At 53.1% G+C, this 17,500-nt stretch overlaps 3 protein-coding genes across 4 annotated transcripts in view; 1 reads left to right on the top strand and 2 right to left on the bottom strand.

The window, feature by feature from the left end:
- The window catches only part of LOC308148152 (uncharacterized protein), a gene marked incomplete at its 3' end in the record, with an annotated part of 4,722 nt that extends 4,124 nt beyond the window's left edge, over positions 1 to 598 (bottom strand). Inside the window, exon 1 of the mRNA XM_080521588.1 lies at positions 143 to 598. Within this exon, the coding sequence (XP_080377714.1) occupies positions 143 to 257 (115 nt within the window). The 5' untranslated portion in view covers positions 258 to 598. The remainder of the gene's footprint in view (positions 1 to 142) is intronic.
- Positions 599 to 722: 124 nt separating this feature from the next.
- On the top strand, positions 723 to 3,286 carry rpl28 (ribosomal protein L28). Of its 2 annotated transcripts, none has more exons than XM_080521592.1 (5): positions 723 to 781; positions 1,224 to 1,311; positions 2,762 to 2,885; positions 2,956 to 3,074; positions 3,149 to 3,286. In XM_080521592.1, the coding sequence occupies exons 2-5, from the start codon at positions 1,231 to 1,233 to the stop codon at positions 3,236 to 3,238; spliced, it is 414 nt and encodes a 137-aa protein (XP_080377718.1). In that variant the 5' UTR covers positions 723 to 781; positions 1,224 to 1,230; the 3' UTR covers positions 3,239 to 3,286. The 2 variants fall into 2 exon arrangements, with proteins under 2 accessions (XP_080377718.1, XP_080377717.1); XM_080521591.1 differs by having other exon boundaries at positions 762 to 861.
- Positions 3,287 to 9,338: 6,052 nt separating this feature from the next.
- Positions 9,339 to 17,500, bottom strand: part of pdcl (phosducin-like) — a 9,071-nt gene continuing 909 nt past the window's right edge. Inside the window, exons 2-4 of the mRNA XM_080521590.1 lie at positions 16,456 to 16,649; positions 15,099 to 15,280; positions 9,339 to 10,148 (exon numbers count right to left, since the gene is read on the bottom strand). Of these exons, the coding sequence (XP_080377716.1) occupies positions 9,585 to 10,148; positions 15,099 to 15,280; positions 16,456 to 16,630 (921 nt within the window). The 5' untranslated portion in view covers positions 16,631 to 16,649 and the 3' untranslated portion in view covers positions 9,339 to 9,584. The remainder of the gene's footprint in view (positions 10,149 to 15,098; positions 15,281 to 16,455; positions 16,650 to 17,500) is intronic.

Here is a 17,500-nt window from a genome sequence, read left to right as displayed (position 1 = left end):
ACATTTCACTCACATTCGCTCCAGCATGCATGTTCATATTGATCCATAATGATTAATATTGATCCATATTGATCCATATTGATTAATATTGATCCATATTGATCCACTGATGCAGACATAGATTAGTACTGTCACTCCTCACCTGTGAGTTTCGCAGCGTGTTCCTGGTGTTTGTGGTAAATCAGCGGGTACAGCTGCTCACCCAGTGTCTCCAGATCCTCATTCTCATCCATGTGTGTGTTTTGATCGCTTAACATTTCATGCTCATCTTCAGAATCATCACTTGTTTCTTCCAGGTCTGTGATTTTGAAGCTTCACATCCTCCAATCACAGCCACATCTGGACTAAATCCACCTCAGTCCGCCTCTGAGGCGGCTCCTGGTTTCCTTCTGTCTTTATTCTGCTCTCGATCCACACGATCGCCTGTTTTCATCTAGAACAAAACAAGGTTTTAATCCAGATTTAAGGTTTTCTTGCTCAACATTTGACGACCGTCCGTAAACACGGGACGCACATTAGTGACGTCACGCGTCACTTGGGATATTTGTGTGTTCCTCCGCTTACAAGAAGCTAGTCCCATACGAAACTACACAAATCGTTTGATATGCCTGCATTAACCTTCATAATTAGTCCTATATTTCATGTTTGTGTGTAGATCATTTAGATTTCGCTGCTAAATAACACATGTCCTGTGGCCTGATACGGTCCCGTGCGGACGGATCGCTGGAGCGGCGAGGAAAGGCGTGCTGCGGCCTCTCCGGTCCTTTTCCTCCGCTAGAAGGTAACGTGGTCGCTCCTGCCGCTAACAGCCGCTGCTCAAATCTACATTTAACGCTCACTAGCGGTGTTTACCGCCTTAAAGTAAGCCGTTGCCGTTACAGGGGGTGTTTATAGACGAGCGCCGGCGGGAAATGGTCGCATTCTGCGTGTTAATGTGTGATATTGTGGTGAAACGTCGCGGCGGCGAGGCCTCGTGGAGCTCATGTTAGCACGCTATGCTAATCTAATCTAGTCCAGGGTTCTTCTGAGATAAACGCTCACAATAGTCCTCTGGTTGTGTGGATTGATGTATTAGAGCCTCGGGAAGTCGTAAGGTTATTCACATGCGGATCCCACGTTGGTGAATGAGAAGCAGTTAGCTTCTTGTTAGCCTCCAGTTAGCTTCCTGTTAGCGGCTCTTCTGCAGAGAACCAAACTCATTTTGACACGTTTGTACGTTCCAGCCTCATCATGTCGTCCCACCTGCAGTGGATGGTCATCAGGAACTGCTCCAGCTTCCTCATCAAGAGGAACGGACAGACCTACAGCACCGTGAGTTGATTCTAGACCGCCTCCTGTTTTGACCCGGTTCAGTTCACATTCTAGTCACATAATTCACATTTCGAACCAGTGACTCATTTTAGCAGCCTGGTTGGTTCACAGACGTTAAAACCAACACGCTGGACGGTTCAGTGCTTCACAAGGAGAGACATTAAAACCGGTTGATGATGAAAATGTCCTCGTTTAACGAACCAATCAGAAAATTGTCAAGTCAATTTGGAAAAAGAATCCAGTTGTAAACAAACATGGCCGACTGGCGGTCGTATTGTAGTTCTCTGGTCCACGTCAGTAGTTTAATAGTTGAGTCTGGTTCTCTACATTTTCTTGGTGTTTACGGCGTTTTCTTCTCTGCACACTGGTTTCATTACCAAACCAAGCGCCGGCGCCCCCCCATGGCCCGGCAGACTCACTACATCGTTCAGCGTGTGGCGCTAAAGTTTCCCCCCGTCATTTAGCGGATCGGGTGTCGTCTCGTGTCCCCGGCCTCAGTGTCTGCTGCTCTGAACAAACTACCGTATTTTCTGCCCTATAAGGCGCACCTACATTGATTGACATAATTTACAACTTCATTCATATATAAGGCGCACCGCCCTATAAGGCGCACGGAACAGACCAGTGGTCAGCAACCTTTACAGCTCAAAGCCATTAGGTTACATTTTCCACTGATTCTAACACCCAGAGAGGTGCACACACTTTATTTTGATAGTCCTACCTGCAGCCTATGCCATGAGGACACTACACACAAAACTTCTTCACTGCTGGTTGACAACTTACAACTACCGGTAATAATAATAATAATAATAATAATAAACTAAACTACATGAACTAAGCAACAAAAACACAACACAACACAATTATTACCGACACCACAAACCAAATATAACCCCCAATAATTGCATTTAAAACACCACAAACAGCTGCAATGAATTATGGGAGTTTCTATCGGCTGCACTGAGGAGCTCAGGATGTCCCATCATGCCTTGCAGCGACAAATTCATGTTTTGTGTTGTTGGTTATTGTGGGTTGTTGTTGGGTTGGTGTTATGTTGATTGTGTTTATGTGTTTTTGTTCCCCAGTTTAGGGAGTCATTATTTCATCTAGTTTATTTTGGTTTGTTAGAATGTTGGTGTGCAACCATGAGTGATGAAGGTGTTGTGTGGAGTGTGGTCCACTCTGAACATCCGGTTGCGAAGTTAGAGTTGTCAAAATAAAAGCTTCTGGTTGATCAGCTGTCAAATAGCAGTCTCGAGTAGAACAATCGTCCATATATAAGGCGCACCGGCAGCTTTTGAGAAAATTTGAGGTATTTAGGTGCCTTATAGGGCGGAAAATACGGTATTATCTCTTGGTAGTTTGTCCGGACTGGCGCCTCGTGTGGCGGCTTCTGGTCCCGCGGCCTCGTCGGGCCGGTTTGAGTAACGAGCCGCTTGCCGGTTGACAGGAGCCGAACAACCTGAAGTCCAGGAACTCCTTCCGCTTCAACGGCCTGGTGCACAAGAAGACGGTGGGCGTGCAGCCGGCCGCCGACGGCAAGGGCATCGTGGTGGTGCTGAAGAAACGTCGAGGTGAGTGTCTGCAGCCGCTTGTGGCCTGGTTGCCATGGAGACCGGCGGTTCATGTTTCTGTTGTGCACAGGCCAGCGTAAACCCGCCAACGCCTACGAGAAGATCACCATCAACAAGAACTCCCGCGCCACGCTCAACAGCCTGCGCCACATCATCAGCAAGAACAAGTACAGGAAGGACCTGCGCATGGTGAGCCGCCCTCACGCTGACCTTTGACCCCTGACCTCGTCAAGGAACGCGTCTGACCCTCTGTCTGTCCTCAGGCCGCCCTGCGCCGCGCCAGCGCCATCCTGAAGAGCCAGAAGCCCGTGGTGGTGAAGAAGAAGCGCACCAGGGCCACCAAGACGGCATAAACACCCCTTCAAAATAAAGCAACACTTTCTGTTTGTGGAAAAAAAAAACCTGCACTTTGTCTCGAGTCTTTTCTCTGGAGATTCTGTGGTTTTAAATGTGGATCTGAAGACGGACCAACGCTTCTGGTTAGAACAGCAGGGGGCCTTTCAAACTAACATCAAAGTAAAAGACTTGTCAATCAAAGATCAAAGTCGTGTTTCGGTTGGTCAACTTGTCAACGTCTGAATGTTTGGTCCTGCGATGGAGGGAACGGTGGGTTTTGATTAATAAAAGAGGGCGAGGCTGGAACCTCGCCTTCATCAGGGCCGGTGGAGGCTCTGACCCGGGTGTCACCAGGAGCCGTCATGGAGGCTCTGACCCGGGTGTCACCAGGAGCCGTCATGGAGGTTCTGACCCGGGTGTCACCAGGAGCCGTCATGGAGGTTCTGACCCGGGTGTCACCAGGAGCCGTCATGGAGGCTCTGACCCGGGTGTCACCAGGAGCCGTCATGGAGGTTCTGACCCGGGTGTCACCAGGAGCCGTCATGGAGGTTCTGACCCGGGTGTCACCAGGAGCCGTCATGGAGGATCTGACCCGGGTGTCACCAGGAGCCGTCATGGAGGTTCTGACCCGGGTGTCACCAGGAGCCGTCATGGAGGATCTGACCCGGGTGTCACCAGGAGCCGTCATGGAGGCTCTGACCCGGGTGTCACCAGGAGCCGGGCCACCATGGAGGCTCTGACCCGGGTGTCACCAGGAGCCGGGCCACCATGGAGGCTCTGACCCGGGTGTCACCAGGAGCCGTCATGGAGGATCTGACCCGGGTGTCACCAGGAGCCGTCATGGAGGATCTGACCCGGGTGTCACCAGGAGCCGTCATGGAGGCTCTGACCCGGGTGTCACCAGGAGCCGTCATGGAGGTTCTGACCCGGGTGTCACCAGGAGCCGTCATGGAGGCTCTGACCCGGGTGTCACCAGGAGCCGGGCCACCATGGAGGCTCTGACCCGGGTGTCACCAGGAGCCGGGCCACCATGGAGGCTCTGACCCGGGTGTCACCAGGAGGCTCTGACCCGGCCTCCTGGTGACACCCGGGTCAGAACCTCCTGGCGGCTCCTAGATGAAAGGAGGCTCTGACCTCCTGATTGGACGTATTGATGTGAACCATCAGGGTCAGTGATGTGGAAGGAAGCAGGATGGATTTTCCTCCACTGCTGCGACTCCGTCCTCCACTCCGTCCTCCACTCCGTCCTCCACACTGATCTGGTCCCTCCGTCCTGGCCATTGTCCTCTCCAGTCCGTCCCCCCAGGAGGACAGCTCCAGTCCGTCCCCCCAGGAGGACAGCTCCATGTCCGGACTGCGTCTCCTGCTGCTGCTGCCGCTGCTGCTGCTGCAGAGCGGCGGCTTCGAGCTGCAGGACACCATCCACACCCTGATGGAGGAGAACATCCGCCTCCACGAGCAGCTGGACAACCTCACCCAGGCGCTACGTCAGCTCAAGAGAATGCTGAGGCTCCACGCTAACGGTACCGGCTCCTCCGTCTCCTCCGTCCTTCATGGACACTGAGCTGCAAGGGACGGAATGTATTTAATTAACATGAGCATTAACATGACTAAACTGTTCAACCTTTAACATGAGCATTAACATGACTAAACTGTTTAACCTTTAACATGAGCATTAACATGACTAAACTGTTTAACCTTTAACATGAGCATTAACATGACTAAACTGTTTAACCTTTAACATGAGCATTAACATAACTAAACTGTTCAACCTTTAACATGAGCATTAACATGACTAAACTGTTTAACCTTTAACATGAGCATTAACATGACTAAACTGTTTAACCTTTAACATGAGCATTAACATGACTAAACTGTTCAACCTTTAACATGAGCATTAACATGACTAAACTGTTTAACCTTTAACATGAGCATTAACATGACTAAACTGTTCAACCTTTAACATGAGCATTAACATGACTAAACTGTTCAACCTTTAACATGAGCATTAACATGACTAAACTGTTCAACCTTTAACATGAGCATTAACATGACTAAACTGTTTAACCTTTAACATGAGCATTAACATGACTAAACTGTTCAACCTTTAACATGAGCATTAACATGACTAAACTGTTCAACCTTTAACATGAGCATTAACATGACTAAACTGTTTAACCTTTAACATGAGCATTAACATGACTAAACTGTTCAACCTTTAACATGAGCATTAACATGACTAAACTGTTCAACCTTTAACATGAGCATTAACATGACTAAACTGTTCAACCTTTAACATGAGCATTAACATGACTAAACTGTTCAACCTTTAACATGAGCATTAACATGACTAAACTGTTTAACCTTTAACATGAGCATTAACATGACTAAACTGTTTAACCTTTAACATGAGCATTAACATGACTAAACTGTTCAACCTTTAACATGAGCATTAACATGACTAAACTGTTCAACCTTTAACATGAGCATTAACATGACTAAACTGTTCAACCTTTAACATGAGCATTAACATGACTAAACTGTTCAACCTTTAACATGAGCATTAACATGACTAAACTGTTCAACCTTTAACATGAGCATTAACATGACTAAACTGTTCAACCTTTAACATGAGCATTAACATGACTAAACTGTTCAACCTTTAACATGAGCATTAACATGACTAAACTGTTTAACCTTTAACATGAGCATTAACATGACTAAACTATGTTTAACCTTTAACATGAGCATTAACATGACTAAACTGTTCAACCTTTAACATGAGCATTAACATGACTAAACTATGTTTAACCTTTAACATGAGCATTAACATGACTAAACTATGTTTAACCTTTAACATGAGCATTAACATGACTAAACTGTTTAACCTTTAACATGAGCATTAACATGACTAAACTGTTTAACCTTTAACATGAGCATTAACATGACTAAACTATGTTTAACCTTTAACATGAGCATTAACATGACTAAACTATGTTTAACCTTTAACATGAGCATTAACATGACTAAATTGTTTAACCTTTAACATGAGCATTAACATGACTAAACTGTTTAACCTTTACTGAACATGAGCATTAATACACATGATAAATATCTGAATACAGTTTAAAAGAAGCGTGTGGTCAGTCAGCATTAACGATTATTTCAGTCGGTACTTTTGGGCCTGGAGTGACAGAATAATGCTGAGTCGTGTTTCTGAACAGACGCTGCTCATCATGAACGTCACGGCGAAGAAGTTCAGCGTCTCTGGGACGACTGGTCGCAGCACGGTGCGTCTGCAGTACTCAGTACTCACAGTACACAGTACTCACAGTACATAGTACTCACAGTACATAGTACTCACAGTACACACAGTACTCACACAGTACTCACAGTACACACAGTACATAGTACTCTCAGTACTCACACAGTACTCACAGTACACACAGTACATAGTACTCTCAGTACACACACAGTACTCACAGTACTCACAGTACACACACAGTACTGACAGTACACACACAGTACTCACAGTACATAGTACTCTCAGTACTCACAGTACACACACAGTACTGACAGTACACACACAGTACTCACAGTACATAGTACTCTCAGTACTCACAGTACATACACAGTACTGACAGTACACACACAGTACTCACAGTACATAGTACTCTCAGTACTCACAGTACACACACAGTACTGACAGTACACACACAGTACTCACAGTACATAGTACTCTCAGTACTCGCAGTACTCACAGTACACACACAGTACTCACAGTACACACACAGTACTCACAGTACATAGTACTCTCAGTACTCTCAGTACTCACAGTACACACACAGTACTCACAGTACACCAGGTTTTACCTTTGTACGGAGGTTGTAACGTGGTGGCGCTTCACTGCACTGCCTGCAGCTGAACGCCGCCCCCTGGTGGCGACGCGCGGAAGCGCCGCCCCCTGGTGGCGACGTGTGGAAGCGCCGCCCCCTGGTGGCGACGCGTGGAAGCGCCGCCCCCTGGTGGCGACGCGTGGAAGCGCCGCCCCCTGGTGGCGACGCGTGGAAGCGCCGCCCCCTGGTGGCGACGCGTGGAAGCGCCGCCCCCTGGTGGCGACGCGCGGAAGCGCCGCCCCCTGGTGGCGACGCGTGGAAGCGCCGCCCCCTGGTGGCGACGCGTGGAAGCGCCGCCCCCTGGTGGCGACGCGTGGAAGCGCCGCCCCCTGGTGGCGACGCGTGGAAGCGCCGCCCCCTGGTGGCGACGCGTGGAAGCGCCGCCCCCTGGTGGCGACGCGCGGAAGCGCCGCCCCCTGGTGGCGACGCGCGGAAGCGCCGCCCCCTGGTGGCGACGTGTGGAAGCGCCGCCCCCTGGTGGCGACGTGTGGAAGCGCCGCCCCCTGGTGGCGACGTGTGGAAACGCCGCCCCCTGGTGGCGACGTGTGGAAGCACCGCTGGATTGTCACTGCAGCCTTGTTTCTCCCGTCTCTCGTCAGGCGTCAGTGCTGAAAGTCACGTGCTGTTGGAGAACGCCCTCTGTGGCCACGAGCCGCACGACTCCGCCCCCCCGCTCCGCCCGCAGCCCGCCGCCCTGCTGCTGCTGCTGCTGGGCCTCCTGCTGCTGCTGCTGCTGGGCGGCTTGTAGCTGCTGCATCATTCACATAATGCTAATGCTCTGGAGGACCCCCCCCCCTCCCCCCCCCCCCCCAGGCTTATCGACTTGATCTGTCAGTCTGTGTTTGTCAGATCAGTCTGCAGGACTCACCGAGCTGGAAGAGCTGCTGCTGTTGTTGTTGTTGTTGTTGTTGATCACAGCAGAGGAAAAGGTTCAATCGGCTGCAGTCCAGAACATTACAGAAAACAATTAACACGCTCATTTCCCCCCCAGACCACCAGGCGGCGCCACAACGTTCCTTCATTGTTTTCAGCCGATATTGTTTTTAGTACCGTGAGGATTATTGACGTAAAGCGCAACACAAATAAAGAGCTTTGTTTTTATTATGACTTCATCTGCCGGAGTTTGGATGTTTAAAGGAGGGATGGAGGAGGAATAAAGGAGGGATGAAGGAGGAATAAAGGAGGGATGAAGGAGGAATAAACGAGTAAAGGAGGGATGAAGGAGGAATAAAGGAGGAATGAAGGAGGGATGAAGGAGGAATGAAGGAGGAATAAAGGAGGAATGAAGGAGGAATGAAGGAGGAATGAAGGAGGAATAAACGAGTAAAGGAGGGATGAAGGAGGAATAAAGGAGGAATGAAGGAGGAATAAAGGAGGGATGAAGGAGGAATAAAGGAGGAATGAAGGAGGAATGAAGGAGGAATAAAGGAGGGATGAAGGAGGAATAAAGGAGGAATAAACGAGTAAAGGAGGGATGAAGGAGGAATAAAGGAGGGATGAAGGAGGAATAAAGGAGTAAACGAGGAATAAAGGAGGAATGGAGGAATAAAGGAGGAGTAAACGAGGAATGAAGGAGGGATGAAGGAGGAATAAAGGAGGGATGAAGGAGGAATAAAGGAGGGATGAAGGAGGGATAAAGGAGGAATGAAGGAGGGATAAAGGAGGGATGAAGGAGGAATAAAGGAGGGATGGAGGAATAAAGGAGGGATGGAGGAATAAAGGAGGGATGAAGGAGGAATAAAGGAGGGATAAAGGAGGAATGAAGGATGAATAAAGGAGGAATGAAGGAGGGATAAAGGAGGAGTAAACGAGGAATGAAGGAGGGATGAAGGAGGAATAAAGGAGGGATGAAGGAGGAATAAAGGAGGGATGAAGGAGGAATGAAGGAGGGATAAAGGAGGGATGAAGGAGGAATAAAGGAGGGATGAAGGAGGGATGAAGGAGGAGTAAAGGAGGAATAAAGGAGGGATGAAGGAGGAATAAAGGAGGAATGAAGGAGGAATAAAGGAGGAATGAAGGAGGAATAAAGGAGGAATGAAGGAGGAATGAAGGAGGAATAAAGGAGGGATGAAGGAGGGATAAAGGAGGAATGAAGGAGGAATAAAGGAGGAATAAAGGAGGAATAAAGGAGGGATGAAGGAGGAGTAAAGGAGGAGTAAACAAGGAATAAAGGAGGGATGAAGGAGGAATAAAGGAGGAGTAAACGAGGAGGGCGTGTGAATCCTGTCTTTATTCTGGTGCAGCACAAATAGAAAAGTTAGAAAAGGACGAGACGCCGTGGAAGAGAAACGACGAGACGTTCCAACACATGAAATAAATAAACCGTAGAACAAACGAGGCTCCGGCCGGACCTGGAGGCGGAGCTTGTGAGGAATGACGTGACCTGGAGGCGGGGCTTGTGAGGAATGATGCGCCTCCGGGGGGCGCTCCGGCTCCACAAGTCTGGTCCTCGCCGGCCGCGGCGGCGCTAGTCGATGTCCAGGTCCGAGTCCTCGTCGCTGGCGCCGCCCTGCACGATGGCGCCGTTGCGCACGGCGCCGGGCGGGCCGGGCGCCTTGTCGGGCAGCAGGCCGTACTCCTGCAGCAGCGCCTCCACGTCCACGGCGAAGAAGTCGTCGCCCAGCTGGTCGGTGAGCCGCACGAAGTTCCCGATGAGGTCGCCGCCCTTGTAGACCAGCAGGGCGGGCAGGGCGCCGTCCCTGAACAGGGCGCTGGTGCTGATGGCGGAGCTGCGCACGCTGCAGAACTTCACCAGCGGGTACTCGTGCGCCAGGCACAGCAGGCTGCCGCGCATGGCGTCGCAGCCCGCCGCGCCCGGCTCGTGGATGTGGATCATCACCAGCGTGCCGGGGTCCTCGCCGTCCAGCGCCTGCAGGAAGTCCTCGCCGCCGCTCAGCTCGTACACCTGGGCGAAGCGCTTCCCGCGGCACAGCTGCCGCCGCATCTCCTCGATGCGCTGCATGCGGTAGTGCTGCAGGAAGTCCTCGTCGTCCTCCTCCTCCTGCAGCAGGCTGTACTCCTGCATCGTCATCTGCAGCCAGACAGGAAGTGATGTCAGAGCTGGGAGGAAGTGACGTCGGGAGCTGGGAGGAAGTGACGTCGGGGGCTGGTAGGAAGTGACGTCGGGGCTGGGAGGAAGTGACGTCGGGGCTGGGAGGAAGTGACGTCGGGGCTGGGAGGAAGTGATGTCGGGGTCTGGGAGGAAGTGATGTCGGGGTCTGGGAGGAAGTGATGTCAGAGCTGGGAGGAAGTGATGTCGGGGGCTGGGAGGAAGTGACGTCGGGGTCTGGGAGGAAGTGACGTCGGGGCTGGGAGGAAGTGACGTCGGGGTCTGGGAGGAAGTGACGTCGGGGCTGGGAGGAAGTGACGTCGGGGCTGGGAGGAAGTGACGTCGGGGCTGGGAGGAAGTGACGTCGGGGCTGGGAGGAAGTGATGTCGGGGTCTGGGAGGAAGTGACGTCGGGGTCTGGGAGGAAGTGACGTCGGGGCTGGGAGGAAGTGACGTCGGGGTCTGGGAGGAAGTGACGTCGGGGCTGGGAGGAAGTGACGTCGGGGGCTGGTAGGAAGTGACGTCGGGGCTGGGAGGAAGTGACGTCGGGGCTGGGAGGAAGTGACGTCGGGGCTGGGAGGAAGTGATGTCGGGGTCTGGGAGGAAGTGATGTCGGGGTCTGGGAGGAAGTGATGTCAGAGCTGGGAGGAAGTGATGTCGGGGGCTGGGAGGAAGTGATGTCAGAGCTGGGAGGAAGTGATGTCGGGGGCTGGGAGGAAGTGACGTCGGGGTCTGGGAGGAAGTGACGTCGGGGCTGGGAGGAAGTGACGTCGGAGCTGGGAGGAAGTGACGTCGGGGCTGGGAGGAAGTGACGTCGGGGCTGGGAGGAAGTGACGTCGGGGCTGGGAGGAAGTGATGTCGGGGTCTGGGAGGAAGTGACGTCGGGGCTGGGAGGAAGTGATGTCAGAGCTGGGAGGAAGTGACGTCGGGGCTGGGAGGAAGTGATGTCGGGGGCTGGGAGGAAGTGACGTCGGGGGCTGGGAGGAAGTGACGTCGGGGGCTGGGAGGAAGTGACGTCGGGGCTGGGAGGAAGTGACGTCGGGGTCTGGGAGGAAGTGACGTCGGGGCTGGGAGGAAGTGACGTCGGGGGCTGGTAGGAAGTGACGTCGGGGCTGGGAGGAAGTGACGTCGGGGCTGGGAGGAAGTGACGTCGGGGCTGGGAGGAAGTGATGTCGGGGTCTGGGAGGAAGTGATGTCGGGGTCTGGGAGGAAGTGATGTCAGAGCTGGGAGGAAGTGATGTCGGGGGCTGGGAGGAAGTGATGTCAGAGCTGGGAGGAAGTGATGTCGGGGGCTGGGAGGAAGTGACGTCGGGGTCTGGGAGGAAGTGACGTCGGGGCTGGGAGGAAGTGACGTCGGGGTCTGGGAGGAAGTGACGTCGGGGCTGGGAGGAAGTGACGTCGGGGCTGGGAGGAAGTGACGTCGGGGCTGGGAGGAAGTGACGTCGGGGCTGGGAGGAAGTGATGTCGGGGTCTGGGAGGAAGTGACGTCGGGGCTGGGAGGAAGTGACGTCGGGGCTGGGAGGAAGTGACGTCGGGGCTGGGAGGAAGTGATGTCGGGGTCTGGGAGGAAGTGATGTCAGAGCTGGGAGGAAGTGATGTCGGGGGCTGGGAGGAAGTGATGTCGGGGGCTGGGAGGAAGTGACGTCGGGGGCTGGGAGGAAGTGACGTCGGGGGCTGGGAGGAAGTGACGTCGGGGCTGGGAGGAAGTGACGTCGGGGTCTGGGAGGAAGTGACGTCGGGGTCTGGGAGGAAGTGACGTCGGGGTCTGGGAGGAAGTGACGTCGGGGCTGGGAGGAAGTGACGTCGGGGCTGGGAGGAAGTGACGTCGGGGTCTGGGAGGAAGTGACGTCGGGGTCTGGGAGGAAGTGATGTCGGGGGCTGGGAGGAAGTGACGTCGGGGTCTGGGAGGAAGTGACGTCGGGGTCTGGGAGGAAGTGACGTCGGGGTCTGGGAGGAAGTGACATCGGGGTCTGGGAGGAAGTGATGTCAGAGCTGGGAGGAAGTGATGTCGGGAGCTGGGAGGAAGTGACGTCGGGAGCTGGGAGGAAGTGACGTCGGGGTCTGGGAGGAAGTGACGTCGGGGTCTGGGAGGAAGTGACGTCGGGGCTGGGAGGAAGTGACGTCGGGGCTGGGAGGAAGTGACGTCGGGGTCTGGGAGGAAGTGACGTCGGGGTCTGGGAGGAAGTGACGTCGGGGTCTGGGAGGAAGTGACGTCGGGGTCTGGGAGGAAGTGACGTCGGGAGCTGGGAGGAAGTGACGTCGGGGTCTGGGAGGAAGTGACGTCGGGGTCTGGGAGGAAGTGACGTCGGGGTCTGGGAGGAAGTGACGTCGGGGTCTGGGAGGAAGTGACGTCGGGGTCTGGGAGGAAGTGACGTCGGGGTCTGGGAGGAAGTGATGTCAGAGCTGGGAGGAAGTGATGTCGGGAGCTGGGAGGAAGTGATGTCGGGAGCTGGGAGGAAGTGATGTCGGGGTCTGGGAGGAAGTGATGTCAGAGCTGGGAGGAAGTGATGTCAGAGCTGGGAGGAAGTGACGTCGGGGTCTGGGAGGAAGTGACGTCGGGGTCTGGGAGGAAGTGACGTCGGGGTCTGGGAGGAAGTGACGTCGGGAGCTGGGAGGAAGTGACGTCGGGAGCTGGGAGGAAGTGACGTCGGGAGCTGGGAGGAAGTGACGTCGGGAGCTGGGAGGAAGTGACGTCGGGAGCTGGGAGGAAGTGATGTCGGGAGCTGGGAGGAAGTGATGTCGGGAGCTGGGAGGAAGTGATGTCGGGAGCTGGGAGGAAGTGATGTCGGGAGCTGGGAGGAAGTGATGTCGGGAGCTGGGAGGAAGTGATGTCGGGAGCTGGGAGGAAGTGATGTCGGGAGCTGGGAGGAAGTGATGTCGGGGCTGGGAGGAAGTGATGTCGGGGGCTGGGAGGAAGTGATGTCGGGAGCTGGGAGGAAGTGATGTCGGGGGCTGGGAGGAAGTGATGTCGGGAGCTGGGAGGAAGTGATGTCGGGAGCTGGGAGGAAGTGATGTCGGGAGCTGGGAGGAAGTGATGTCGGGGTCTGGGAGGAAGTGATGTCAGAGCTGGGAGGAAGTGATGTCAGAGCTGGGAGGAAGTGATGTCAGAGCTGGGAGGAAGTGATGTCAGAGCTGGGAGGAAGTGACGTCAGGGCTGGGAGGAAGTGATGTCAGAGCTGGGAGGAAGTGATGTCAGAGCTGGGAGGAAGTGATGTCGGGGTCTGGTGCCCAAGTCACCGACAACACACGTTTTGGAAAATAGCTCCCAAAGTGGAACTTTTCAAAAACCCTCCATCTCCATGGAAACGGTGGGAAAACACAGTTTTTGAAACAATCAAACTGCAGAAACTGGAGGAAATGATAATTATTTAAAACCTCCAACGTCCATGGAAACTTTTTTATAAACGATTTGACTCAGTTTCCATGGAAACGGGGAAAATTCTACTTAAAGGTATACAGGAGGATTTTCAGGAATTTTAGGAAAGAACCGCCCTCTCCACCGTTTGAAAAAAATGCGCATGCGCAACGCTGTACCTGCTCCCGGGACGGAACGCCTACTAGAACGTTAGGAGACGGAACGTCTACTAGAACGTTGGGAGACGGAACGCCTACTAGAACGTTAGGAGACGGAACGCCTACTAGAACGTTAGGAGACGGAACGCCTACTAGAACGTTAGGAGACGGAACGCCTACTAGAACGTTAGGAGACGGAACGTCTACTAGAACGTTAGGAGACGGAACGTCTACTAGAACGTTAGGAGACGGAACGTCTACTAGAACGTTAGGAGACGGAACGCCTACTAGAACGTTAGGAGACGGAACGCCTACTAGAACGTTAGTAGACGGAACGCCTACTAGAACGTTAGTAGACGGAACGCCTACTAGAACGTTAGGAGACGGAACGTCTACTAGAACGTGTAGAGAGACGTGACGAGCCCTGTTCTCCTCGTGCACGCTCTGTTTACAAGTCACAAGTGGGCGTCGCTCACACAAGCTCACTTTACAAGAAGATTTGCACCAGAGGAGGTGAAACTGGGTAAAAGTGTGGGAGAACAATGCGTCGGGTCCACCGGCATGATGAGAACCGTGTGGAGTGAGCTGCAGGGACGAGCACGTACGACGGCCTTACGTCATACATCACCAGAATGATTGACAGTTGGGAGGACCAGTTATTTTGATGATCCACCCAGAAGAAGAAATCCTCTACTATACCTTTAATATAAAAACAATCCTTCCTCATGAACATGACCGACCAGCAGGAGCTGCTCTACTGTCCTGATCACCCTGATTGATCTGATCACCCTGATCAACCTGATTGATCTGATCACTCTGATCACCCTGATTGACCTGATCACCCTGATCGATCTGATCACTCTGATCAACCTGATCACCCTGATTGACCTGATCAACCTGATCACTCTGATCACTCTGATCACCCTGATTGATCTGATTGATCTGATCAACCTGATCACCCTGATTGATCTGATCACCCTGATTGACCTGATCACCCTGATCAACCTGATTGACCTGATCACCCTGATTGACCTGATCACCCTGATTGATCTGATCACCCTGATTGACCTGATCACTCTGATCACCCTGATTGATCTGATCACCCTGATTGATCTGATCACCCTGATTGACCTGATCACCCTGATTGATCTGATCACCCTGATTGACCTGATCACCCTGATCAACCTGATCACTCTGATCAACCTGATCACCCTGATTGATCTGATCACTCTGATCACCCTGATTGACCTGATCACCCTGATTGACCTGATCACCCTGATTGACCTGATCACCCTGATCAACCTGATCACTCTGATCACCCTGATTGATCTGATCACCCTGATCAACCTGATTGATCTGATCACTCTGATCGATCTGATCACCCTGATTGATCCGACCAGAACCTGGACGCTTCACTCACTTTGCCTTTGATCTTGTCCTGCAGCTCCTTCTGGTCCCGGGCCTCCTGGTCCTGGTCCAGGTCTGAGCGGCAGGTCATGGACAGCTTCTTGATCAGTCGCTCCATCTCCTTCTTCTGCTCCTGCTTCTGCTCCACCTCCAGCTGCTTGTACTTCCTCCAGTCATTGATCACGCCCTTGGGCCCTGCGGGAGGAGAACCACCACGTCACACTGCTGGTGGAGCCCCCACACCCGGAGCCCCCACACCCAGAGCCCCCACACCCAGAGCCCCCACACCGAGAGCCCCCACACCCGGAGCCACCCACACCCGGAGCCACCCACACCCGGAGCCACCCACACCCGGAGCCCCCACACCGGAGCCTCCACACCCGGAGCCCCCACACCGGAGCCCCCACACCCGGAGCCCTCACACCCGGAGCCCTCACACCCGGAGGCCCCACACCGGAGCCCCCACACCCGGAGCCCCCACACTCGGAGGCCCCACACCCGGAGCCCTCACACCCGGAGCCCTCACACCCGGAGCCCTCACACCCGGAGGCCCCACACCGGAGCCCCCACACCCGGAGCCCCCACACTCGGAGGCCCCACACCCGGAGCCCTCACACCCGGAGCCCTCACACCCGGAGCCCTCACACCCGGAGGCCCCACACCGGAGCCCCCACACCCGGAGCCCCCACACTCGGAGGCCCCACACCCGGAGCCCTCACACCCGGAGCCCTCACACCCAGAGCCCCCACACCCGGAGGCCCCACACCCGGAGCCCTCACACCCGGAGGCCCCACACCGGAGCCCCCACACCCGGAGCCCCCACACTCGGAGGCCCCACACCCGGAGCCCTCACACCCGGAGCCCTCACACCCAGAGCCCCCACACCCGGAGCCCCCACACCCAGAGCCCCCACACCCAGAGCCCCCACACCCAGAGCCCCCACACCCAGAGCCGGAACAGGAAGTGACTCTGCAGGAAGGACTTTCTTTCCAGAATAAAATCCCACATTAACATGAAGCAAGCAGTTTTTCTCAGTCGCTGCTGGAAAACAAACATTCATGTGAATAAATGTTTGTTTTGACAAAGAAGATTTTTCCGAACATGAAAACTGTTAAAGGTGTTTAATAAACATTAAGTGCAGATAAATTCTCTTCTTTCTGTTTCGCGAAACTTTATTAATCTAGATTAAAAATGAACGATATTCAATCACGATTAATCAAAACTAATCCACAACAACTTTGTGATTAATCTGATTAAACGTTTGAATTGTGGAGAAAATACATGGATCTTCTCTTTGTGCGTTTTAGATTTTTGTGTATATTTGTTGACCGTAGAAAGAAAGCTGTGTGTGTGTGTGTGTGTGTGTGTACCGGTGTTGACGGCGCTCCCGTCGGCGCTGTAGTCCACGTCGGGCTGGGCGGCCTGTCCGTCCCGGATGGTCTTGGTCTCTCCGTCCTCGTCCTCGTTGTCGCTGCCCTCGTCCTCACTGCTGCTGTAGTAGTACTGCAGCTTCTCCCCCAGGAGCTTGTCGTCCAGCGTAGTCATGGCGACGGCGGCGACTCACCTGCAGACAGAAGCGCTACGCATCGGTACGAACACGGCGGTTGTTCGTCTCACCTGGTGTCAGAGAGACAGTAACTATGGCAACAGAGAAGTATTATAAATGCTTCATGTTAATGAAACACGCTGGTGAATCATTCCAACAGTGCAATGACAGGTTTTTTTTAATTTGTTAATAAAAAAAGGCCCAACAAGAGATTGAAAACATGAGCCGCTGCCACAGAAAGCACTACGAAGTCCAGATTAGCAGACATGTCATCATTTAGAATGTGGAACAAAAGCAGGCAGGTGGTGAATAAAGGAGGTCACTGGTTCCACACCAGGCTTATCTAAGTGTGTCAGTTGAATAAAGGGCCTTTATGTGAAGCTCTGCTGCTTCAAGCAGCCAGACGGAGACACACTGGCCATAATAACCCAGTTTATATTCTACTGAGTGGCAAGAATCTCCGGAATACCTCAAAGGTAAACGCCTGCATGAAAAGCAAATCGAAGCTGTGCTCAAAGGTGTTTCGGATGAATTACTTTCCCTGTTAACTGGTGACCGGCGCCCTTCACCGTGCCATTAACGACACGTGTTCAAATAAGACTGACAACATGTTACAGCAATTAAAACCTTAGTTTAAGTGCGGTTAAACTGGACAGCTATGGATTTATAGAATCTGTCTTGACTGGCAGCTAAAGGAAGTCGGTCACCAGTTAGCACGGAAACCACGAAATCCAAAACACTAGCAGTCATCGCCTGACGTCTGCCGACAAATCTCCCTCCGCTGTCTCACCTCACTCACCTGCTTATAGCCCGTCACGGTTATTTCAGAGCACGAAGACAATCCAATTACTAAAATAGATCCAATTATC

The sequence above is a fragment of the Blennius ocellaris genome (genome assembly GCF_963422515.1).
Source record: "Blennius ocellaris genome assembly, contig: SCAFFOLD_213, whole genome shotgun sequence".
In the NCBI taxonomy this organism is placed as follows: domain Eukaryota; kingdom Metazoa; phylum Chordata; class Actinopteri; order Blenniiformes; family Blenniidae; genus Blennius; species Blennius ocellaris.
This window is presented reverse-complemented; position numbering and strand designations above follow the sequence as displayed.